Below are 26,101 nucleotides of genomic sequence, written 5' to 3'. Positions count from 1 at the left end.
AGAGTCAATAACACCTTTGATGTTATGTTTCCCCTGAAGGCATGTGGGGAATTGACTGGAGAGGAGAGAATATGCCCAGCCGTTTTGCTGTTGTTGTCAGAAAGGGCCAGCATGAACCTGAGAAACACGTTTACTTTGTTTTGTTTTTAAATGTATATATCACTTTTCCCTTTTCCAGTTGCTCAAAGTGGTTTGCAGCAATAACTTGAGAACAAATTCAGATCAAGTAGCCTAAAGAAATCCTATCTCAACACAAGAGAATCTTGGTTATAAGAATATCTGATAAACTGTTGTAGGTTTCAACCATGTCTCTGAGCAGCCACACTGAGATCCCTACACCCCGCGTTTACTGTTCTTCTTGTTCCAAAGACAACAAAGTCTGTTGACTAGAACTCAGTCAGCAAGTATGCTCAGCTGGAAAATGGTAACCTTGAGGTATTGGGAACCAGACTGGCCCAGAATGAACATGTGGCAAACATGGGACAGTTTTCCATATGGCAGCTAGAATTTTCAATCAATGAACAGTGACTGGAACCACATTCCTGGCATGAATTCTGCTGTTTGTGAAGTTTGGCAGGAGAGCTACAGGGACTTAGGAATTTTTTTCCCAGCCCAAGGGCCATATTCCCTTCCAAGCAATATGCTAAGGGCCACATACCAGTAGTAGGTGGTGCCAGAGGCAAAAGTAGGTAGAGCATTTGTACAATAGACTAGGTACTACACAAATTACTAGATCCTGCTGTCTTCTAACCTGTGTTGACCACACTGACAGATGAGTGGGGCTTAAAAACTGCTAGTCATCTGATGTCACCATGATGTCAGCTGAAGCATTTTCCTTTGCCTGTGTGCTTTGAAATCAAGCCATATGGGCAAAGGCATCATTTCCTGTGGGTTTTGCTGTAAGCACTGGTCAGCTGATTGATGCTTACCTCACTTCTTTATCTGTCCCATAGAATGTCAGGGTAGGGCAGGAGGGTGGGACTTGGAAAAAACAGCCTCATAGGCAAAATTAGGAGGCCCTTCTAGGCATGATCTAGGTGTGCACTTGAAACATCTTTGAAGGCAGTGTGCCCTAAGAAACAGGAAATGTGATGCTGTGGGAAGCCCTGAGGGGAGAATGGTGTTAAGATACCTTGAAGCGCAGGTGCTCTGCTAAGATGTAAACCTGGAGCTGCCTGCCACTTTTTCTCTTTCCCCGGCTTTCAGGTAACGACAGAAAGTGAGCAGTACTCTTGAGTTGCTCACTGGAGGCCTCTCTCCAAGAAAGTAGTGATCATTCTTCCTTATTTCTTCGCCTGAGCAATTCTGCCTTTGTCACTTTCAAAAAGAAGTTGTCATGATCCCTTCATTACCATTTTTCTTAATGTGATAAGTGAACACTACAAGGAAGCGATTGCGTCTGAAAAGGAAGAATAGTCCTCAGAAGCAGTTCTACTGACTGTTGCTCTTTGAAAAGACGGGCTGGGGGATTTTGCTAAATGCGTTGTTCTGTCTCCTTTTGCCAGTGTGGAGTTGTCATTTTAGGGCATCTCTCTCTCTCTCTCTCTCTCTCTCTCTCTCTCTCTCTCTCTCTCTCTCTCGGAACATGAACATGAGTTATCCTTGTAAGAAAGAGAAAGACATTGCTACATTACCAAGTCTAGCCTTTGTATCTCTCCAGCAAAGCGAGATCAACAACTCCATTTTGTAATTGCTGGAACTTGATAATAAATTGCATGTTGCACTGTGGGTAGGAGGGGGAAAAACAGTGTTCTTTGGCAGGTTTACTCCAGTTCCGCTTTGTATGATAACTGGTAATTGTCACTGCTTGACACTTGCAGGAGTTATGAATAACATTCACTGCTTAGGGCTAACTAGTGTAGTAATCACGGTTCTTCTGGGTGGTCTTTACATGGGCGTCTATCCAGCTTTTTCTGTGTGACCCCCTGATAAACTGTCGCTAATGAACAGCCTGCTAGTGTTTGATGACCAGCTGGAGGCAACAAAGGCAATGCATGCTGTAGTAATAATTAAGATCTGTTCTTTAAAAGAAAGGAAGGAAGAAAAAAAGTCAGGGTTCTCAAAGCTTTCCTGAATTTCTCTGCAATAGTATTTTGTGGCCTCTTTGCTTGCCCTGGCTGAAAAATGTGATACTTAAGAGAAGACGGTGAAGGGTTTTTACCTGTGTGACTTTAGTTTAGAACATAGGACAAGTCCCACTTGATCAGGGCGGTGACCCATGTAGTCCAGCATCTTGTTTTCACAGATGTCTAAGGGAAGCACACAAGCAGGACCTAAACACAACAACATTCTCCTGACTTTTGATTCCCAACAACTGGTATTCAGAGGAATGATGCATCTGACTGTGGAGGCATAGAATAGCCACCATGACTAGTAGCCACTGATAGCCTTAACCTCCATGAATCTGGGGAAGCCTCTTTTAAAGCCATCCAAGTTGGTGGCCATCACACTCTCCTGTGGGAGGAATGAGATCCATAGCTTAACTATGAAGTAGTGCTTTATTTTGTCTGTCCTGTTCCAACATTTCATTTAACTTCCATGAGTTCTGGTGTTATGAGAGAGGGAGCAAACTTTTCTCTATCTGTTTCCTCCACTCTGTGCATACTTTTAAACACATTTATCACGTCTCTTACTGCTTGTCTTTTCTCTAAATTAAGAACCCCCCAAATGCTGTGAACTTTTCTCTTAGGTGAGTTTCTCCATCCCCTAGATATTTCTGAAGGTTGTAGCTTTTAGGGAGTAAGGACAAGGAGAACCTTGAGGATTCCCGCATCATTTGTATTTCATAACACCATTGAGAAATTGTGAGCTTGCTCTTGAACGCCCTGAACCGTCTTCTTTTGCCTGAGTATTCCTAGGCTAGAATCCCATAATCATTATCACCCACAATGCAGTGTGTGTTGCCATTGCCGGGAGGTAATATTAATGTGGGATGCAATCAGACCATTTTCACCATCATTATTATCATTTCAATTTATTAACCACCTTTCACCTTAAGGTCCCAAGGTGGGTTGCAACAATTAAAGCACAATATTTTAAAAAATATTTAAAACTTGTTTTTAGATAGGTCCTGAAGCATACATCTCAGGTGTTAAGAGCTAGGGTAAAAAAGTGCCTCTTCAGCATTTGCCAAAAGCTGTATAAATGAAGGTGCCAGATATACCTCTGTGTGAAGGGAGTTCCACAACTTAGGGGCTGCCTTTCCTTGTCCTTTCCTTGTCCACCACACCCTGAGCTTCAGAGGTTGGTGGATCAATCAATGGAGCACTCTCTGCTAATCTTAGCCCTCAATTCGGTCTTGTGGGGAAGGAGGCACTCTTTCAGATATTTGGGGCCTGAGTCATTTAGGGCTTTAAAAATAACATGAGCACCTTGAACTGGGCCTAGAAATGAACTGGCAACCTGTGCAGCTGTTTTAAAACAGGGGTTATATGAGATCTGGAGGGAGCCTCAGCCAGTAATCTAACTACTTCATTTTGAACCACCTGAAGTTTCTGAGTCATCTTCTGGGGTACAGTTGCTCCAGACATTCAACCTTCAGGGAGGAAAAGCCAATAAAGAAGGAATGACTTGAACTGATGCTCACAAAATTAGATTTATTTGCAAATATTTATTTGTTACATTTATATTCCTCCTTTCTTAGGAACATAAGGAACATGGGGAAGGGCCATGGCACAGTGGTACAGCATCTGATATGCATACAGAATGTCCCAGGTTCAGTCCTCAGCATCTTCAGGTAGGGCTGAGAGAGAACCCCATCTGAAGTCTTGGGGTCATACTCATTGGGGCTCTCTGGTCTCTCTCTGGTCAAAATATGCTGTAGAAATGCATACAAAAATACACAATTTAAGGGGAAATGCATTGAAAAGCTTACAAAAAATTCATTTCATGGAAAGAATACATGTAAAATACATACTTTGAGTGGAAATGCACACAATTTAAATGTGAATTCATTGTGCATGATATGTTTTGTGTGTGTGTGTGTGCAGAAAATAGATCAAAGGAGACCTATAACAGAACACATATAAAGTGACACAGAACAGAAATAACCTGAGCCATCCACCCTTTCTCCGGGAAGAACTCCCTCAGCAGAGAATTTGTGGATATAGAGCCCTTCGTGATGCTAGATTCAGTAGGATAAACATTTCATGGAGTGCATTTCATTTCAGAAGCACTGATTTCCAAAGCACCAAAAAGAAACTTCTCTGGTTTCTCTAAAGGACAAAACTAAACTGTCACAGTGCCTGTTTGTGGAATTATTCCTGAAACCATTTAGTTCTACTTTATGCACTAAGCCTCCAAACCACTGGAGTCCGTCACTAATCTGCATCTTTGCAAAAGGCCCAAGATGAGTCCAGCCAAAATCCTCAAGGATTTAAACACATCAATCCCAGCCAGTGGCACATTAGCACTCAATTTAGCACATAGGAGGATTCAGAGCCTGAATTCTCCATTTCCTTGGTTTAATTCTAACTTGCTTCGTATAAGCCATGAATGCATTTCATTAAAACGGGATACTAAATTATAAACTCAAGACCATTAGGTGGATGCACAGGGCTGTGTTGTGCTGAAGAGAGCCTTTGCAATGGATTATTCCATTTATTTTCCCTGTACAGAAGATCCTGCCAAATTTCTCCAACTTGCTTGCCACATAAATTGCAACCTGGCATACAACAGCTCTTTCTCCATACACTACAACATTTCCTTGCAAGGGAGTAGCTCCACCATCCCCTTGTTCATTTTGGTTGCTTCTTCCTCCTTTTTGGTTGCCTTCTTCTGAACCTTTCCCCACCCTACAATATCCTTTTTGAGGGGAGACAACCAGAACTGCACACAATAATTCCAAATGCAGTTGCACCATAATTTGTATAATGGCATTGTGATATCAGTAGTTTTACAATGGCAATTGTTCTACATTTTTCATTTGCGATTATCTGCAGTCTTTTGAAAGGGCCCAGCATGCTTTGGGTTCTGAATGATCGCAGAATGGCATGAAAAACAACACATGGCTGTCAATTCCACAAGGTCTCAATAAGGATCTCCAGACAGGGGCAGAAAATGCAGAGTCAATGTTGGGAAGTGGACGCCTGCCGCTGATGTCCCAAACATTTGCGTCAACCTTGCTCCCATTTGTGCATCAATCTGTTTTGCAACTGTCAGCTAAGTTTTGTGTATGGAATTGGAATTGATTACACCGTGAAATGGAAACAGTCTGAACATACATGCATACATACATACATGCAAATAAATGCCTTTGGATATTTCCAGCCTTGTCTGACAATTGCAAATTGTAATTACATTCTCTTCTTGGAGCAAAGCCCAAGTGTTGGCTATTTTTAAGGGAAGCCTATGTGGTAGGGTATTTTTGTTTGTTTCTTAATTTGTTTGTATTTCTTGAGATGGATGGAACAAATTATCACATACCCCTTAAAAAACCACCCATGCAGAACAAGAAGTGGCAGGAGGGTTTTGTTTTGTTTTGTGGAAAGAACCCTGCCAGGGTTTTAAAATTTTCAGAGATAAAATTATTTCTTACTTAGTATTAGTAGTTCTTTTTAAAAAAATTAGCTTTCCTCCTCCTGTCCTTTGATGCAGCTTTAAATATGTGTTGCTGCTCCATTGGTAAGCTGGAATTTTATGGGTTGCATCTCATGTTAGCCCAACTCAGAGTAGAGCCATTGAAAATAATGGGCATGGCTAATGGGTCTACTCTTGAGTATGATTTATGTTTGATACAACCCTGTGACTTTTGTCCAGTGCAATGCTAAGCAATTTGTTCCATTGGATTTACCCTTGCATAATGGAACTCCACACCCAAAAGATCAGAGGTTTAAAGAGCAGCATAGGATGGTTTGCAAAAAGGCTTTCAAACAGCCCCATCCTGCACTCTGAAGCCCTGAGCCTTTAAAGTGTGCCATCCCCTGATGTCACTGTGATGTCAGGTGATTGGCATTTGGGAACCCCACTGTTAAATCTGGCCCTCCAGAGGTGAGGAGATAAACAACGAGGCCACCATCTAGGAAAGGCTCCTCCACTCAAATTGCATAATATACAAATAACACATCACAGATTTAAGGCAGCTCAGATTCAGCAAAGCACAATATTGGCAATTATGTCTTCAATTCTGATTTAACTGCTTCCCCCGAGACTGAGAAAAAGCCCTGATAGCTTTAGGGCAAACTCTTAACACCTGAGAAACTTGCAAGTGAGATATGAAGTCAAAGGCAATAACCCTACTCATATTTTTATTCCCCAAAATTGCTTTTGTTCCATCCGAACATGGAAGTTCTATTTAGATACTATTGCCTACAGTGGCAGCTGGTGGGGCAGTGGGGCTGATGCTGGGCTGCTCTCACAGTTTCCTAATGCCATGCATCACTTCTGCTTACCAGGAGAGAGGGGAGAAGGCAGAAGGGAGCTCAGCATGGTGCAAGCACAGCATTGAGGCCAATCCAATGCTCCAAAAGCTGCACACACACCATGCAAGCTCCACTGCTACCTTGCCCCTCTCTCTTTCCATAAGTGGTAGTGATGCATGGTGTTGGGAAGCCCCACCTTCACCAAACCACCCTGCCAGCAACTACTGACGGCCTCTCAGCTCACGATAGATCTACCCACTATCAATCTAGCCAGCCTCCTCTTAAGACAACCAATCATTTGAAAAGAGAGCAATTGATTCTAGTCCAAATTCCTTGGGCTCATTTACTGAAAGTTTCTTGGCGTTTCTTACTTGTAGACGGGAGTTCCTCCTGCAGCAACCGCTTCACAAACCTGCCTTGCAGAATTACATGAGCCTCCTGCTAATTCTCTCCAGTCCTTCTGAGCACTGTAGGAACCATTAACCCTACAGCCTTGCAGACAAATTATGCTGCTGTTGCTTCTTTTTCCCTAGCTATTCATTAAGCATCTTCTGTATGTTATCCTTCTCAGTTCCTTACCTCAGGGCATGTACAACTAGTTTAAAAGGATGGTTGGAAGGGGGGGGGGGAGAAAAAGGAGGAGGAGACTTGGCTGGAGAAGTGTGCATGCCTAGCCCTTATAATAAAACACACCGTGTCAATTAAAACAATATTTAAATAATTTTTCTAGGAAGGAATACACTTTGATAAGCAGATACATCCTTAGGGCCAAAGCAACTCTGAAGCCAACAAAACCATACCCACTTAACTGTCATTTAATCCCTTTTCTTTCGGGGCATAAACTCTGCACCCTTTCCAATAGCTAACATGACTCTGTAAGTCCAAACCACATGGAAGTAAACCCTGGTTTGATTTTCTGAACTTCCATTACACCCCACTTTAAAACATTTCTGTTACTTCTGTGATACTCAGAGATTTTTTCAAATCCTTCCAATCTTAGATGTTTAATTCTTTCCACAAATAAGTGAATGAAGAAACCTTGATTATTCCCTATCAGTGTTTCGGAAGTGTGTATCAGGTCCAGCTGTATTGCTAACTTAGAACAAGGGTGAGCTTCTGTGTTGGGAATAAGTATTTCACTGGAGAAAATGAGGATGAACATTGAATATTACTCTTCTTATCCAGTATGGTTGTTCTGAAATCATTACACTGAGGGGTGAAAATCTTGACACCCCATTCCCCACACAGAGCTACAATCCACTAAGTGATTTAACAGACAATCCCTCTTCACAGGGAACTCTGGGAATAGTAGCTCTAGGAGGGAAACAGGGGCCTCCTAACAACACTCAGAATCCTTAATAAACTTATTTTTGGGAAGCCATGACTATTTGAATTGGTATCATTGTACTTTAAATATATTTTAAATGGTCAATGTCTTTCTGAATGCTCATTAAATCATAAGCAAAATAGAAGGCTGTAGCCAACAAAGTTCTACTCACCATAGATCCTTTGGAATTAATGAACTTAAGGTAGCCATGGCAATGAATTTCAGTGGTTCTGCTCTGAGTAGAACTTGCATTGGCTACAACCCAGAGAAAATAGATGGGGGTATAATGTGGACTACATTCTTCTGATTTTTCTTTGTTCTCTTGCTAGGAGATGACCCATTCCTGGCCTCCACCACTTACTGCTATACACACACCTGGAAAGGCTGAACAGAATAAGTTTCCCATTTCGGGCAAGGCACAGGTAGGTTAAGAGTGGACTTTGAAATGCAGATTGGGCATCAAGACCATAGGTTGGTTCAGCTGAATTAGATTACTGTTTTGGCTACACTGGCGTCAGTTCAGCCCTGAACGTATTCAACTTAATTATGCATATCAACAATGTTGTTGTGCGCCCCATAGAGACATCTTGGAAGGGCTGGCCAGCTACAGAAGAGGGGTGGGGGAAGTTTGAAGAATTGGAGGCCAGTTATCCTGGTGAAGTGTGTGACAGGCGATGTCCGGTCCCAGGAGGTGTTGTCGTTGTCTGGGAAGGTTGTTATGGGCACTGAATCATATCCCAGGGACAAGCCCGATAGATTGCCAGAAGTGGTACTTTATCAAATCCTGGAATAGCTCAGTCAGTAGAGCATGAGGCTATTAATCTCAGGCTCATGGGTTCAATCCCATGTTGGGTAAATGCTTCCTAGATTGCAGGGTGTGGGATTAGATGACCCTTGTGGTCCCAACTCTACAGTTTTATGATTCTTTGATTCTATACCTGCCCAGAAGCTGCTTAACACTCTTATCTTGCTTCCTTGACCAAAGATGGCTCAAACTTCAAGTTGGCACTGTCTCTGCTCCATCACCTAGGACATTATTATTATTGTTATTTGTTATTTGCTTTATCTTGCCCAGGGCAACCAAAAGCAACTTATAACCAACCAACCAACCAGCCAACAAGAAACCCCACATAGTGAGGCCGGAAGGCTAGTGCCACAGCAATTTAGGCTGCTAAACACGCCCCCTCACAGGCACCTGGTTGGGTGCCTGCCCGTGGGCGTGGGCCCCAGCCAGGTGAGTGGGAGGCAGGGGGCTAACGCCCCCTGCTTGAGGCGGAGTCCGGCTCCCGACCACAACCACTCCCCTCTCTTGCAGGAGGAGAGTCTTTATAACCAACCAACCAACCAGCCAACAAGAAACCCCACATAGATACATTAAAACAAAGGGGGAAAGGAAATACATCCTACCCACTTATGAAAGGTCATAGATAGTTAAAGGCCAAGGGCCTGGTTATGGAAGAAAGTTTTTGCCTGGCACCTAAAGATATATAATGATGGTGCCAGGCAAGCCCACCTGGGGAGAACATTCCACAACCAGGGAGCTGAACTGTAGAAAATCCCCATCGTTGTATTGCCACACTCTGGGCCTTCCATGGAGGAGGCTTACAAAGATGGACCTCTGATGGTGATATCAGAGCCTTGGTTGGTTCATATGTCAACACTGGCAGAAACAAGTGGCTCAGGCATAGCCCTGTAGGAAGATTGCCTGTTCACTTGCCCAGTCCAAAAAAACCCCTTAATTTATCATGATCCAACTCATAGGCATAGATGCACATAGCTACCTGATGGTAATAGAGGTATCCTAGTAACTCTCAGCACCCTCATGAAACTACAGTTCCATTGATTCTTAGGGGAAGCCATGCTATAACTTTAAATGCATAGTGCAGAAAGGGCCCTAATTGGCTACAATTCAATAGTTTTCTCTGACTGTACAAATGAACAAATGTTTCTCTCTGGTGCCATTGTTGTTGCAAGAACTACATACTGTAAGGGGCTTCCTTTGTTTATTAAGGTCACTTTGGTGCCTTAGTCTAAGGAGAAAATACAGGTTTTCCTTCATAAGTTCTTAACTAATGTTGACATTTTGTGTGCTTTTGTTGTAGGATCCACAGCATCTGACCTCAGGATGTGGAGTTCAAAGTAGGTCTTCCCTGATATTATTTGAAACTATCAGTTATCATTTTCTGCCCACTATACAGTATCATTAAGACAACAGGTTTAAAATTAATCAGTGCGCTGCTGAAATAGATGTTGTTTATTCACACTGTTGTGTTAATGTGTTGTGGACCAGTTTTGATGTCACTTAAGCCTTTCTTGAGAGTGCTGTTAAATTCAGTGCAATTATATGGATGTGATTTCTTTCTTTTCAGAATGGGGAGAGCCGGCTGGCAAAGTTGCAACCAAATCAGTGCCACAGAAATCGTAAGTAATTTCCCTCTCCTTCCTCCTTGAAAAGTTTTCAATATGCCTGAGTGATGATGCTGTGTTTTCCTGCCGTGATGTATTGCAATGCAGCCTTTCCCAACATGGTGCCCTCCACATAGTATTGGGCTATAACTCTCATAATCCCTGTCTGGTTTGTCATGCTACTTGAAGCCGATGGGGTTGTAGTCCAGCAATATCCAGGCTGCGTTCAAGATCATTCGTAAACTATGGTCAGAATCCAGACTTAATAATGCTTAGTGTAGGTCCATGAAATTGTTGGGCATGTTAATGGGTCTACTCCAAGCATGACCGTATCTGAGTCTACCCCAATGTGCAGGGGAACACTAGCACGCTATAGGAAATTAATTATTTTTAAAGAAGAAGAAGTGCTCATCTATGGGAGAAGCTGCCTGCAGTTTCCCTATGCATGATTATCCTCTAGCTTTCCCTCCTTCTGGTTAGCCTCTGTGGAAAGGAAAGAAAGGTGTTTCTGTCTCATTTCTGCACTGGGTGAGTTTGGAGCATCCAATCATTCCCAATGGAGAGAAAAGCCTTTGAAAGAGGCTGCCCTCCAATCAAAAGGCGTGCCTGGAACAGTGACTCATAGAAAACCCCAGAAAATGGATTTCTGGGGCAGAGAGTAAATCTTACCCTTACAGAATCAAAACGTTCTTCACTGAAAGTATGAGAGGGAAGGGTATGCATAAATGCTTGTGGGAAGGCAGGATATATATGTATAATTTGTGTTGTATATGTGTGTATTCTAATGCTTTGTGTATGTAAGGCACTTTATCCACAAAGTTTCATTCCACATTTGTTGTTCCACTGTCTATATTAGTTCTGAGAACTGTTACTAATACTTCATCTCAAATACACCCAGAACACACCATAGTTTGTGTGAAAGTTCAGCAGAGTATATGTATGTGGACCTCTTTCACCCAATAACTAAGCAGGAAGTGTTGGTTTTCTTCCTTCTAGTTTCTCTGTCTGCCCCCACCACATTTTAAGAAGTGGTTGGAGAGGTATTATTGACGTGTAAGAACAATATACCAGTGCTGTCTATGTGGAAGGGGCTTTATTGCTTACCAGATTCATGTAATCTAGGAGCAAAGGCCAGCTCAAGCTGGGAAGGTTCAATAGCTGGTGAAGTGATCTACTGGCAGGACCTGCTGGCAACCACTGGGAAGGGTTTGAAGGAAGTAGTGAATTTCCATCCTTACCAGAATCCGAGGGGAGACAGAGGTGCAGAAAAGGAGCCTTAGTTCACACAATGCAAGTGCATGTTTGCTAACTGACAAGCCACCATCTTCCCATGTGTGCAGGCATCCAATGACAGCTAGACACTTAGGGAACAGTGTAACTGCAGTATCTCCAGTGCAAGTCACCTCCTGAGCTGCTCCTTCAGGAGGCAGTGATAGCCACAAACTTGACACATAATGCATCTCAATACTGTGAGAGCAGGACACTGGACTAGATAGACCACTGGCCTAATCCAGCAAGCTCGTCCTGTGATCTTAATCTACAAACCTTTTCAATCCAGAATGGCTGCATAAATACATGCAAAGGTACAAAAGTCTTGCTGAGAGGAGCAGTGTAGTGCCAGAGAACATTGGCCATGACAAGATGTGGAAGCTTAGCTAACCCTGAATAGCTCAGTGGGCAGAGCATGAGACTCTTAATCACAGAGTTGTGAGTTCTAGCCCCATGTTGGGCTAAATATTCCTTCATTGCAAGGGGTTGGATTGGTTGACCCTCATGGTCTCTTACAATTCTATTAATATTAGCTAAGAGGCCAGGTTCCCTTGGCAGGCAGAAGGGATGAAGCAGGTCCTCCTCTTCATTTTGAAGGCTTTCGAAGCATTCTGCCAGCTGGGATTGCCTAGGGGGCCAGCATTTTGCCTCCCTCCCTCCGGCAGTTGTCTGTTAGTTTCTATTTAGTGAGAAAAAACATAAACCTCATTGTACTTGAGAATTCTCCAGCTTGTCAGCAAGGGAAAGCAGAAGCCTGGACTTGCAACGTCAATCATTTATAGCTTCTGGCATTAGGATGTTTAGGGACTCTGAGCATTGAGCATATATGCTCAGGCCATCTTTGTTAATACCTTTTGATAGGGAAGTAGCAAAACCACTCTTGTCATTTTATTTTTAGCTGTTTTGCAAAACAGTGTTGACTTTCTGGTGGGGGAGGGAATTGTGTGTGTCACAGGTGGGAATGATAGGAAGTTGCTCAGCCAGCAGCGAACGACAAGGTGCTCTCTACTTCCTGCTTTTTTCTGCAAAATGGTGTTAGCACATCAGCAGAATGTTGTTGTGTTGTTGAGAACACAATATGGCTGCATAGCTATGGCATTTTTAATCTAGAATCGACAAAAGCTGAGTCTTTGTTCTTCTTTTTTCTATGTAGTCCCCACAAAAATGGGAAATACTGCATGTTTTTATGCCCCCAATAAGCTCTTATTGAGAAACTGGATTAATTCAGAAAACATAATCTGGTTGCAGCCTGATTCTGTGTTACCCTGCAATGTGTCCATTTGAAAAATAGGTTTAGGTGGTCCCAGCTATAGCATAATGTAAAAAGGTAAAGGACCCCTGACAAGTCCTGTCACAGACAACTCTGGAGTTGTGGCGTTCATCTCACCTTACTGGCCGAGGGAGCCAACATATGTCCACAGACAGCTTCCGGGTCATGTGGCCAGCATGACTAAGCTGCTTCTGGCAAACCAGAGCAGCGCACGGAAACGCCATTCACCTCCCGCTGGAGTGGTACCTATTTATCAACTTGCACTTTGACATGCTTTCAAACTGCTAGGTTGGCAGGAGCAGGGACTGAACAACGGGAGCTCACCCCGTTGCGGGGACTCGAACCGCTGACCCGCTGTGCAAATGTGCATAATGTGGGTGGGCGTATTCCAATATTTCAATCACTACTTCCTTCTTCCTTCACCTGGGGCATGTGCAGGGAGAAAAAGGCATGGATAACCTAAGCAAGGGGATTCAAGTTTTCAAGTAACCACACCTAACCTTGTGTAGATTGAAAGCAGTATGGTGAGGATGAGCATCAGCAAGTCCAGATCTGTGTTTTTGTGCTTCAGGAAGGTTAGCATGTATGCAGCCTATTTCAAGGTTACATCAGTGTGCCATTCCTGCAATAAAACAGTTGGCATCTTTGCTTTTAAAAAAATGGTTTTGCTCCTTTAAACAGATAGGCTGGAATTGTGTGCTGGAAAAAAATATTTTAGTTGAGTTGAGTTTTAGTTTTAGTTGAGTTTATCACAAAAAGTGTTTCCGTAGTTTATAACAAGCAGTAGTAGATATGTCAATCATGGTGTATATGGTTATATGCCTGCTTTCAGGATGAGGAGGAGAGTGCATTTCTAGGCTCAGTGGTATATAGTGCATTTAATGGGACCAAAGCTCTCTCTACAGGAAGCCAAATATAAAACCAGAGACACGGAGAGTACGTTTTATGATCCTCTCTTATTGTTTTGCTGCTTGATCTAAGGTTCCAGCGCTATCAATCAGAATCCTGTGAGGAATGATCTGCCATCTTAGGGAAGGTGATGGATTTTACACGTGACAGATCAAAGCTGAAATAAAAAAGTTACTTTTATTTTTACTTTCCAAAGGAAGATCTGCAAAACCTTTGCTGTTGCTTCCTGCCCCTGGGTCCTATGGACATATAGTTGAGCCAGTTTTGAAGAAGCGGGGAGGGATGTTTATAGAAGATGTGATAAACTTTTGAATCTCCAGATTTTTCTGAACTTCAGCTACCATCATCCCTGGTCTTTGGTTATGCTTTCTAGGGCTGATGGGAGTTGTAGTTCAGTAATAGCTGAAGGACCAAAGTTTCCCAACACCTGGTTTACGATGTCTTATGGAGGCCATCTTAGGTGACCAGAACATCCCCCCCCCCCCAGTTTGTGTCTGTTTCACATATGTGACCCCATTTGATCACATTTCAGCTTTAATCTGGAGGGGGGTGCTTGCGTGAGCACACACACACACACACATTTAAATGTATATTTTATTTCAATGTTTGCATTTATCCTAAAATGTGGAACATCCTACATATTTGGTGACTCTTACTACCTGGAGCAGAGTAATGGTTTGGAAAACCTGTGGCCCTTCAGATATTGTTGGACTCCAAGTCCCATCAGCTCTAGCCAGCATGGCCAATGTCCAGGGATGATAGGAGATGCAGCTACATTTTGAGGGCCATAGGTCCCTCAACCCTAATGCAGGGAATAGGTACAAAGAAATTGTACCAAAGCTTTCAAAGAAAAAGGAGGGGTGTGTCAGGAGTTTTAGAGAATGAAAAGAAGTGCCATCATGGATGCATTTGGGGAGGGGCAGTTCTAAATGTACATAAAAAGACAAGGAAAGCTTTCTGGACCAGGCCATTGGCCCATGTAGTCCAGCATTCTGCTCTGACAGAAACCAGCCAGATGTCTATGGGAAGCTCGCAAGCAGGACCTGAGTGGAAAAGCACTGTCCTTTCCTGCAGTTTCCAGGAACTGGTGAAATGGTGGTTTGAAAGAATTGGCCAGGTTGTTTGAAATAATAAGAGATGGATTTGGTGTGCATCCTCAAACATTGCCTTTCCAAGTCTTTAATCATTCTCAGTAGCTTCCCTAGCCCATGAGCCAGGACCTTTTAACAGTGTGTTAATAGAGTGAGCTCAAAATGTTATTTGATGACAAGGATCCTTTTTATGACTCTTCACTTCCTCGTTTTACTTCTGACTGGCTTTTAAGGGAAGTCCTCAAGAATGCTCAGTAATGTGACAAACAGAACATGATGTCCTTCATTTAAAATGGGCCCTGGGTGGATTCCAAGTGGATCCAGGCCAGCAGCTCACAACCAGAAAAGCACTAGTGATTTTGAGGACAGCACAGCCTCAGTAACAATTTCAAGATACATATTTAAGGCCCTCATGTGTCCTTACAATCCTGGGTGTGTTAAAGGAAAAACCAACCACCAGATTGCAAGCAGATGGTTCTCGCTGGGTTCACCGGTTCCTTTTTAAAACAGGCTCACACATTATACTTTAATGGCATGACAACATCCCATGATTCATCTACATGTCCAAAGATCAGCAGAAGTGTATTGTGAGACTGGCAGTTTCACAGAATCAAGGCAGAAGCCTAAGTAAAAGAAGAAGGTGCTCCGAAGTTCCAAAATAATATTGAGCAAAGGCTTCAGATGGGTACAAAATCATGGCAATCTTTGACTGGGGCAAATGCATATCATTATGTGGTTGGGTACGTGTTGGTGATGACATTAATGAATAGGTGCAGACAGCATTGTAGCTCAATACAAACAGGAAAAGAAAATAAATTTGCAAGCAAATGTCATATTAATGTTTATATACTCTTGAGCCCCATGTCTGCGAAGATTTGTTTTTAAAGCCCTCTTAGGATTATAAATGAATATGTCAAGATAGCCATGGTTTATCATGACATGAATGAGCCACAGTGAGCTTTGGGCCAGCATGCTCCCCCTTTCCCCTCCTCTTCGAGCAAAGTTGCAAGGAGGAGATTGAAACCCTTTGCTTCCATTTTTAATTAACTGCAGCTTGTCATTTCATATGTATCCAACAACTATGGTTAATCTTAGCAATAGTTTGTTTGAAGCCAACCAGTTTCAAACCATGGGATATGAATCAGATGGCTTTTTTCAGTAATCTGGAGTTAAGATTAACCACAGTTTACGGTAACATGCTAAGATGTGTTAAACAAAAAATGGAAGTGACTAGCTACCTACTGCTCATTCTGGGACAATCTGTTAAAATGGATAGTAGAAAGCACTTAATTGCTTTAGTGAACTCCTAAACTATTGTACAAACTTGCTTAATGTTTGGCAGTTTCATTTGCCTTGTACAGTGGTACCTCAGGTTACAGACGCTTCAGGTTACAGATGCTTCAGGTTACAGACTCCGCTAACCCAGAAATAGTACCTTGCGTTAAGAACTTTGCTTCAGGATGAGAACAGAAATCGTGCTCCGGTGGCTCGGCAGCAGCAGGAGGCCCCCTTAGCTAAAGTGGTACCTCAGGTTAAGAACAGGTTCAGGTTAAGAACAGACCTCCAGAACGAGTTAAGTTCTTAACCCAAGGTACCACTGTATGTGCATGGAATGTTTCTTGGGGGGATTATATGGCGATTGGTATAAGCATTTTCAGAAACTGAAAAACAAAGTTTTTTAAAAATGTAAGTGGAAGTTTTCATTCTTTTCTTTGTGGCCACAGTGGGGGAGAAGAGGAACATTGAGAGTGTGCATGCCTGAGATTCCCTGTGGCTTACTCTCATCATGGTAAACCATGGGTTATTGTGAGTTCAGAACCAGTTAATACTGTATATTGAAATGTGTAAAGGTCATTTGCATACTGAATCTTAGCAGCGTCTTAGTCTCATCTTACATCAACAGATTTATGTCTTGAACGAAACTCAGCTGCTTCAACACTTTAACAAACCCCAATCAAAACAGTGTCTTTAAAGAGCTCAAAACAATGAAAAATAAGCAAGGGGCCATTACTGAGCTAGAAGTTATATTATTACAAGATTGGCGCTATCAGTGATAATTGCCACTAGATTCCTAACCCCAAAGACTATGAGTATACTTCTTGGAAGTCTGTTTGAAAAAGGAAACACACTTCATGATATCTAGCTACTCTTGAAGAGTGTTTCATCTTATCTTTTTGGAACTTCTTTGCCACATCAAAAGGAGCCACCTGGGAGCACAGAAAACAAAACACACACAAAAACTGGCAATGTCTTCATGCTATGAATTAAAGGTAATTCATTCTTTGAAATGAACCAGCAGGAACCCCTTATGAAGAGCAATCAGGCATCAAGAGGGTTTTCACAGCAAGCTTTTCATATTGGGTAATGTGACAACAGTCAATATTGCTCTTCAGAACATTCAAATCAAAATGCAGTTGTGTTCTCTCGAAGTTGACAAGGAACATTAAACAACGCAGTCTTGTCAGTGGTGGCATTTGAATTCCTCTCCAACTCCCCCAAGTTTTGAACTTTTTGCAGTCATAAAAAGGCATGAGCACGCCTATATTTTCTAATTATTATTTTTATTGGAAACATGTTACTTTTTAATTTTCTAGTATTAGGAAATAGATGGGAGGGGCCACAGTTAAGTGTCAGATCATGTGTTTTACCTGCAGATGGCCACATGGTCAACCCAAGACATTTTCACTTAAGCTAGCAGTACATGAAAATATGCAAAGCCTGCTGGATCAGGCCAGTGGCCCATCCTCTTCTCACAGTGGCCAACCAGGTGCCTGTGGGAACTTTGCAAGTAGAACCTGAGTGCAACATCACTCTCCCCACTTGTGAATCCCAGCAGCTGGTGTTCAGAGTCATAATGGCTCCAACAGTGGAGCATTCAGAAATTGTTCCAGGAACATAAGCCCTGTTGAATCAGAGATACCCAAGGGAGGCCCACAGGCTGGACTTGAGGGCAACAGCAGTCTCCCCTTCTGTGATACCCAGCAACTGGTATTAAGTGACGTACAGACTCCAGCCATGGAGATGGAACATAGACATAACGGCTAGTAAGTATTGATAGCCTTATCCTCCATGAAATTGTCTAAACCTCTTTAAAACCATCCATACTGGTGGCCATCACTGCCTCCAAAGTTTCATAGTTTATCTATGTGCTGTTTGAAGAAGTAGTTTCTTTTATCTGTTCTGAAACTTCCAACATTCATCACCTCCCTGCCTAAGAACTTGGAGAATCACTGTCAGAGAAAATCATACTGAGCTAGATGGATAAATAGTCTTGCATCCGCTTGATGTGCAACTATAGTTTTGGATCCATTATGCTGGGTTCTGTGCATTGTCTCATCATGAGCACAGTTCAAAGGCTGGTTCACACATACATATGCATGAATTGGTTTTGTGGCATTTGATGACAGGCAGTTGAATGTGTTGATTTAATTTTGTTTCCGATTCGTATACCACACTTATACATTGCTGTACACAAGGCAATCATAGATTTAGCAAATATACAATAAAGGTCATACATTCTATGACAATCCAGTCCAGTACAAATAAGTGATAATGAAAAATTGGGCTATAAAAATATATGACTTAAATAAGGTAACATCCAACCATCCATTTGAAAAATAAAAATTACATGATAAAATTAACTCAGAATATCAGCAAGTAGTATTTAAGCAGAAAATCACTCCCAGCAATTACAACAAATCATTGCTAGTCTATGATTAATTTAAAAAAACAGCAAAGGCACAATAGATAAAATACCACGAAAGATCAACTGAGCAGCAAAGTCACAATGCCTATAAAATTCCAGGATGGACAAATGTAGCTGGTCTCCTGCTCCAGGTCTAATAACTAATCCACAGGTACTTTGCGAAGAAGGAGGAAAGGTCAGTCTCAGTACTGAAACAGCTGTGCTGAAAACCTGGAAATGAAAAGGCTCAGTATAAGGTGGGGCAGGGTTCATAAATGCTGGCAAAACATTGATGGACATAAATTGATGGGCTGTAGTGAAACACGTTGCATTTGTGGTAGTGCATCTGTGGGCCAAACCAGGTGATACGTTTTGTGATTTGGGAGCAGGGAGGCAGTAAAAGGTCCTGAAAGTGTTAGCTGATACAGTGGGGAAAGTAGGTGATCTAACTGGAAGCTTTGCCTTATCAATTGGGGGGAGGGCAGTAAACTCAGTGGCGGAGCAACTGCTTTTCATGCAGGAAGTCCCAGGTTCAATCCTCAGCATCTTCCTGTAGGGCTGTGATTGACTCTAGAGAGCTGCCACTAATCAGTGCAGGCAATTCTGAGCAGGATGGGCAAGGGTCTGGACTCGGTATAAGGGAGTTTTCTTTCTTCCAGTTTCCTCCATTCTCCCTCAGTGATGCTGTCATATAAACACATCTGATTAGTTATGCAGCACCTTGATACCATCAGATTCATTCTGTGACCCCTGATTGGCTGGAATCTTACACTGATTGGCAGAGAGAAAAGGGAGGGAGGGTGACAACACAGCAGAAGTATGTATTGTGAAATGTGCAGGGGGGGAGGTGAACATTCAGAGATGTAGAAGGACTGGGAGGGGTTGTCTCTTTTGAAAGCATACCTATCGCACAGAAAATATTCACAGGCGAGCGTTCAGTGCAGCGTTAATAATAGACAATTCAGATTATATTTAATGCAGACAAATAATTAAGATTGGTGTGCCCCTGCAGATGAGGCTATTCTTCAAAATAATTTACAAATGAATCTTTTAATTTGTTTTCATTATTCAAATGAATCACATGCATCTTAACCTCCCCGTCAGAATAAAATATTTGCTAGCCCGGTCTAATAAGCAGCCTACTCTTGACATGTTTATAAATTACTTTAAAAGATTCTGTGACAATGGGAATTTAATTTGGTTATATTTTAATGACCCGGTGCTGAATAATTTGCATGCGCATCTCAGGCCTAATTGGTACTTTAAAGGAGGCAGGAACAAGCAGCCCAACCATAAGAAAAAAATGTAAGCGTGGGGCCTTTGATGTACTATTGAAAAAGAATTTCACGAATTGGTTCAGCCATTACCTCTCCATTTTGAATGTCAGTACACACATGGCTACGTAGTGCTTTTGGTACCCAGTTGCCTCAGCAGCTAAAATATAGTGAGGTGCTGTCCGCCCCCCCCCCCGTTTCTTCCTTCCTTCTCTAAAGAAGGCGGGGCTCCTCCAGACAACCTGTTTTTATTGAGCATTCATCCTGATCTATTTGCACAAAGTTTATGTGGAGGTTAGATTATCTTTATTGAGCATTCTTTCTGATTTGTTTGTGGGGTGGTTATACAACAATGAACACCCAACCTGATTTACTAGTGGGTTTTTCTACATCTTCCTGTTAATCATCTGTTCATCCTATACTTTGCAGTTATTTGCACATCACTTTCCTGATCTGAAAATGAGCTCTTTTTAAATATAAAGTAGATTTGTTGTGCTAGGATGATGGAGCACATTAATCCACATTAATTGTGCAAATCTAAATTTGCGGCATATGCTTGCATTCCTCCCACAAGATACAGTGGTGCCTCGCAAGACGAAATTAATCCGTTCCGCGAGTGTCTTCATCTAGCGGTTTTTTCGTCTTGCGAAGCAACCCTATTAGCGGCTTAACAGATTAGCGCTATTAGCGGTTTAGCGGCTATTAAAGGCTTATCGGCTTAGCGGATTAGCTGCTAAAAGGCTATTAAAGGCTTAGCGGCTTAGATAAAGGGGGGGGAGCGGGAAAAAAATCTCAAGACTCGCAAGACATTTTCGTCTTGCGAAGCAAGCCCATAGGGAAATTCGTCCTGCGAAGCAACTCAAAAACGGAAAACCCTTTCGTCTAGCGGGTTTTCCATCTTGCGAGGCATTCGTCTTGCGGGGCACCACTGTAGTGACAGTCTAGGAGTACTCCTATTGAGCTCAGAACTTCAGGGTTTGGGAGGACAGGTTTAAAAACAGCAGAGCAGAGCTGATCCCATTGTGTTACAATGTCAGGAGAGAAAGCCATTTGATTCTTGTGAGACTGAGTTGATGTAGCAGTTGGGAGTGTGTGGCATTGGTTAGAGGAAAGGTGCCTATAACATGTTGAGGGATGGCAATGGAGCTCCTCTGATGTGACTGCATATCACCAGTTTGCTGCAGTCATTGCTCAACCCTAGATGCTTCTTGCTCATATGCTGCCACTTTCATCTCACACACTGAAACAGAGAAATGAAAAGGAAGAGAGTGCTACATAAGTGTCCCTAAATTATAGACCAAAGGCACATAATGCTGCAAACTTGCCAAAGCTAAGCAGATCTGAGTCTGGTCAGTTCTTGCATGAGAAACCACTTGATACTAGGAATGGAAAGGTCTGTCCAGTTTCTTATTTTCAAATCTTAAATTTAGTTCCCCACATTTTGCAGCAATTTGTTAACTAGTTAAAAACAAAAAAACCTCACGAAAATTCATCAGCATTTTATTGCAAATTTCTCCCATTAATCTCATCCCCCAATATAATGCATTTTGTATGTTATTTTGACTAAGATCATCTTCATATGTGTGCGCATTTCACCTTGCTATATGCATTTTTGTAAACATTGGTTAGAGAACTGCATCACAAATTTAAAAAGATAGCTGTGTTTTAGTTTGCACATTGTTTCAGAAAGCATGGATTTTTGCTCCATCCCCACTTGGTATGTCAAGTAGTTTGTCACCTTGAATTTCAGTGAAGAAAGCAGCAATGTAAAATGTAACGTGGGGCCTGCAACAAGAAAATATTGCAGCGTGGAGTGCTTCTGTTCAGTTTTGTAGTCAATAGAGAGACCAAGTAGCAGGAACCCCATTTAGCAATGGTAAAACTAATATTGATGCAACCATGTACAGAATAGCGGAATAATGCAGTTTAACTACATACAATGCAGGCCAAGGCCACAAAATGAATACATGCTAGGGCCACGATGTAAGCATTCATACAGTTCATACACTTGCAGCTCCTTTCGTTCTTCTTCACAACACCAGTTGAAGAATATGGATGGGTGGCAGTGATTAATCTCTTATTGCATCAGTTATCTTTTATACATCTTTCTTCCTTTCAGGTAAAGATCATTCCTGATAATCCTAAAAGCATACTTTTGGGGAGGAGGATGAATAAATAATCGAATTGCTACCTTTTATTCGTTCAGTGGCCTTTGCTGGTATTATTTGTAGTTTATTGTTGGCATTCATCTGTCTTGGGCCACAATGGAAGAGTGTGTCTTCAGGGGTAAAATCTAACCACTGGAGAGATATAGTGCCTGTGGATATAGGGGAGAACTCATAGCTTCTGCCTTCCATGTTGTTTTTGCTGCGTTTGCAACACTGAAATAACTTCCCTAGGGTGCAAGCCTGGGCAGCGAGTATGGAGGTCCTGGGCTACCCAGATGGCAAGTGCCCCCTATTGGCCCCACTGCTGTCACCCAAAGAAAGGCAGAGAAATAAATTTGCAACAGCTTGGCTACAGGAGTTGCCGGAAGGAAGCATACAAGGTGCCATCCAACTGCCTTACAGACTTCACTCCAGATTTGTGTAGGGTGTTAGTCCTTGGCCTTTTCTTAGTTTATTGTACTCATCTGCTATTTTGTACATGTTTGCATCAATATTACTTTAATTTTTGCTAAAATGGGAGATCCTTATTCTACTCACAGAGCTCTATTTCCAGAGTGCTTTAAGAATCAATCCCTCTTTTCCTCTTGAATAGTGACAAATAGGAATCTTCTACCAATTCTCAGGGACGCGGGTGGCGCTGTGGGTAAAAGCCTCAGCGCCTAGGACTTGCCGATCGCATGGTCGGCAGTTCGAATCCCCGCGGCGGGGTGCGCTCCCGTCATTCGGTCCCAGCGCCTGCCAACCTAGCAGTTCGAAAGCACCCCCGGGTGCAAGTAGATAAATAGGGACCGCTTACCAGCGGGAAGGTAAACGGTGTTCCGTGTGCTGCGCTGGCTCGCCAGATGCAGCTTGTCACGCTGGCCACGTGACCCGGAAGTGTCTGCGGACAGCGCTGGCTCCCGGCCTATAGAGTGAGATGAGCGCACAACCCTAGAGTCTGTCAAGACTGGCCCGTACGGGCAGGGGTACCTTTACCTTTACTACCAATTCTCAGCACCCTTAACTATAGTTCCTGGGATTTTGTTTAGGGGGAGCCATGACACTCTTAAGATCAGTTCTCCACATTTTCACACCAGTTAATAAGCCAGAATAGCTGTCAGTAGAGCATGTGACTTTTAATCTTAGGGTTCTGAGTTTGAGCCCCACATTGAGCAAAAGATTCCTGCATTGCAGGGGGTTGGACTAGGTAACCCTTGTGATCTCCTCCAATGCTACAATTCTATTATTCTAATTATTATTATTATTATTTTTAAAAAACCTCATGAAATTTTATTAATATTTCTGTGCAAATTTCACTTCATATATATGTTTGTATGCCAATTTTGCCCAATATACATAATTTTTTTCAATGCAGTTTTATGCTATTTCCACTAGTATGTGCATTTTCATGGACACTTTACCCCAGTATGTAAATTTCTGTGCACATGACTTGATCGATGAACTGCATTGCAAAATTCAGAGCAGTGAGGCTTTCAAAGGATGGCTTCAGCTTATGTATTGTTTTGGAAAGTGAAAATTATGGAGGTTCACCTTCCAATGAGAAGTAGATAAAAAATTCTCCCCCGTCCTCCTCCAGTGTATACAAACATTGCTGCTGCCATGTGGTAGCATGATGCAAACACGCAGGTTGATGAAAAGCAACAACAGGCTTAAGCTTTTGTTATCCAAAATCTTAAACCACTTGCAGCCTAAGATCTGCATTTGAAATGCAGACCCTCCAGACCCCCCCCCAACCATCATTGCTCTCACCATGAGTAAAGTAACTCACCCGCAATCTAGGAATGGGGGGTTGGGGAAACTATTCATAATCTTTAAAAGTCAATTGGATAGGATAACACAGTTATCACTTACACTGCTAAACTAATAGAATAAAATTTGAGAAAACAATTAGATTTTACAGAGTTATTTCTCCAGAGCTAGACATTAAAGTAATTTCAAAAGGCACCACTGTCCTTAACTCCGTTTAAGAGAAACATCTCTCCACGTTTGATTTCAGCTTTGATTTCAATAGTACCAGACGAATTTGAGGGTTTTGTATAAATCATAAACTTTCTACGTATCCTTCATTTTAGAATCTTGGGGTGTCCCCTATGGATTCCTTTAAGGTTAGATGTTGTATAGGCTGTTGCAGGGTGTATGTGTGTCTTTATTCTAATATTGAAGAGGAACTGAAGCTGTTGACCTGTCTTGACCTTTAGTGCTAGATTAAAATTCAAAGAAGCTGCCATGGCAACTGTGCCTTGAAAATTAGATCCTGACAGATATGCCTAAAAGAAACTTAAAACTGCAAGTGTTGCTTTGAACTCTGGAGAAAGATTGCTTACCATTGTCAAAGACTGCTCCTTAATTGAAATAATCTGCGTTTCCCCTTTACTTGTATATATATAAAAAAGAAAGGACAAACGGAAGGGAAAAAAAGAAATGGAAGAATGAAAGATTTTATCTTTTGAAGAGATTTATTTGTTAAGGCTCCCCACCTGTGCTATACTTTTAAAGGAAAATCATACTGCTTTAAACTGTATATAAAAATCCTGGGAACTGTAGTTTTTTAAGAGTGCTGAGAGTCATTAGGTAGGGAGGAAATTTGCCACTCATATTAGAAGGAAATCTCAAGTTGTATGAAACTTCTAGTCAATAATTCCTAATTTCATTGGTAATTGGACCAATGTAGTTATTGTCATGTTTCATGTAAACAGTAGTTTCAGAACCCAGTTGGGTGGTGCTTAACCCCTTCCCCTTCTGACATGTTCCCTGGTGAAAATGCTCCCTGTGGGTCCAGGCTGGAGCTACCATGGCAAGCAATGGAGTCTTACTTCTTGCTAGTCATTGACCGTATTAAAGATATTTGATTTGATTTGGAGTCTTACTTCTCTAAGCAAATAGGAATTTAAAGGGATGACATATGGGATATCTGCAGAGGGAAAAGTTAATCTCCCCCATCCCACCTCATGTCCTCCTGGTGCTGCTTCCTCCCCTCACTCCTGGCTGTTGTTTGTTTACATTTTTATAAAACCTTCACACTGATGGCATTGACGTCACGTGGATATTGTGGTACTCACAGCTTGGTTCCCCCATACCTGTGTGGTGGTGAAAGGAGAAAGTTGTGACATATACACAAGCCTTCAGAAACCACCAGCTTATCTGGGGGTTGACAGACTTCTATAAAATGTGAGCTGTTGACATTATGATGTCATCAGCTGGAGGAGGGGCTATCTGTGTAATTTAAAGAGGCAGTCTGTAAATTGCCGAAGAGAGGAAGCATCCTAAAAGTAAGTAATTCTAAAGAAAAATGGTTATTTGATTGCTTCCATATTTGTGGGCAGGTGTGGGTGGGTGTAAACCCATAGACATTCCTTATTAGAGATACTTATGTCAGATTAGAATGTGTTCTGGATACATTCAAAGATCACCATTCTAGCCTTTGATGTTTTGGGTCCTATGTCAGGTGCTCCCATTGTAATAGCCCATCATGGCCAAAAGTGCCCTTTGAAGCCCACCACCATCCATGCATAAGGTCAGTCTCCAAGGAGTAGGAAGGGAGGTGCAGTCAGCAACTGCTCCATGGACCCTTGGCTAAAGTGAGTTACCTTCATCCATAATCAATAAACAAAACTGGAGTTGTCTCGTTTTTCTTTGCCTTTTGGCAAAATTTGGGATTAGTACTGCAATCTGGCACAGCTGTTTCCAAGATCGCACATTCTGTGTTCTGTGGGCAGTTCTGTCCAATTAATCTCTTTTTCTGCTTATTTATTTTTATGTATTACATTTATATCCTACCTTTCCTCCAAGGAGCTGAAGTTGGTGTGCATGGTTCTCCTTCTTCCCCAAGCTATGCCAAAAGTGAGTGACTGGTCACCCAATGAGCCTCATGGTTGAGTAGGGATTTGAATTCAGGTCTTGCAAATCTTAGTGCAACACTCTAACCACTACACCACAGTGGCTCTCAGTTTTTGACAAAGCCAATGGTACCCTCTCCTGCAAGCAGTAGTACATGAAGTGAAAGCACACTTCCAAGTTTTAATAAGAAATAAAATTGGTTAATTGCATTTCTTGTAATGTGACCATTTCGCTCACCTGGCCTTTAATTCTGCAATCATTGCCTACCGACCACAGGAATAGGGGCCAGTGGGGAGAGGGTTCTCTGCCAAGAACAAAGCTAAATAACAACAAGAAGAGTAGTGAACTCTCCAAAGGCACACTACGGTGGCATGTGCTGTTTATCAAAATATATAAGCATATAGCAGTAACAGGGACTTTGTAAACACATTATAGGAAACTATGAAAGATAAACCACTAAGGTGCCATTTTCCAAACTCCATAAGCACCAAGTTAAGAGACTAGCA

General features: G+C 42.1%; 1 protein-coding gene and 1 long non-coding RNA gene across 9 annotated transcripts in view; one reads left to right on the top strand and one right to left on the bottom strand.

The window, feature by feature from the left end:
- AFF2 (ALF transcription elongation factor 2) overlaps window positions 1–26,101 on the top strand; it is a 396,915-nt gene that overhangs the window by 238,147 nt on the left and 132,667 nt on the right. For 5 of the 7 annotated variants that reach the window (XM_080991061.1, XM_080991060.1, XM_080991063.1 and 2 more), the window contains exons 5-8: window positions 3,644–3,736; window positions 8,016–8,108; window positions 9,789–9,825; window positions 10,056–10,107. In XM_080991061.1, the coding sequence (XP_080847187.1) occupies window positions 3,644–3,736; window positions 8,016–8,108; window positions 9,789–9,825; window positions 10,056–10,107 (275 nt within the window). The remainder of the gene's footprint in view (window positions 1–3,643; window positions 3,737–8,015; window positions 8,109–9,788; window positions 9,826–10,055; window positions 10,108–26,101) is intronic. The other 2 variants (XM_080991062.1, XM_080991066.1) reach the window with 1 other exon arrangement.
- Window positions 20,528–24,979, bottom strand: LOC308468765. Of its 2 annotated transcripts, none has more exons than XR_013981859.1 (3): window positions 24,818–24,979; window positions 21,782–21,907; window positions 20,528–20,830 (listed from the first exon to the last, which is right to left on the bottom strand). It is a non-coding gene; the product is annotated as an uncharacterized lncRNA (long non-coding RNA). The 2 variants fall into 2 exon arrangements; XR_013981860.1 differs by having other exon boundaries at window positions 24,836–24,979.

The sequence above is a fragment of the Podarcis pityusensis genome (genome assembly GCF_964106645.2).
Source record: "Podarcis pityusensis genome assembly, chromosome: Z".
NCBI classification, from domain to species: Eukaryota; Metazoa; Chordata; class Lepidosauria; order Squamata; family Lacertidae; genus Podarcis; species Podarcis pityusensis.
Note: the sequence above shows the minus strand (reverse complement) of the source record. Positions and strands in the feature narration are given on the sequence as shown.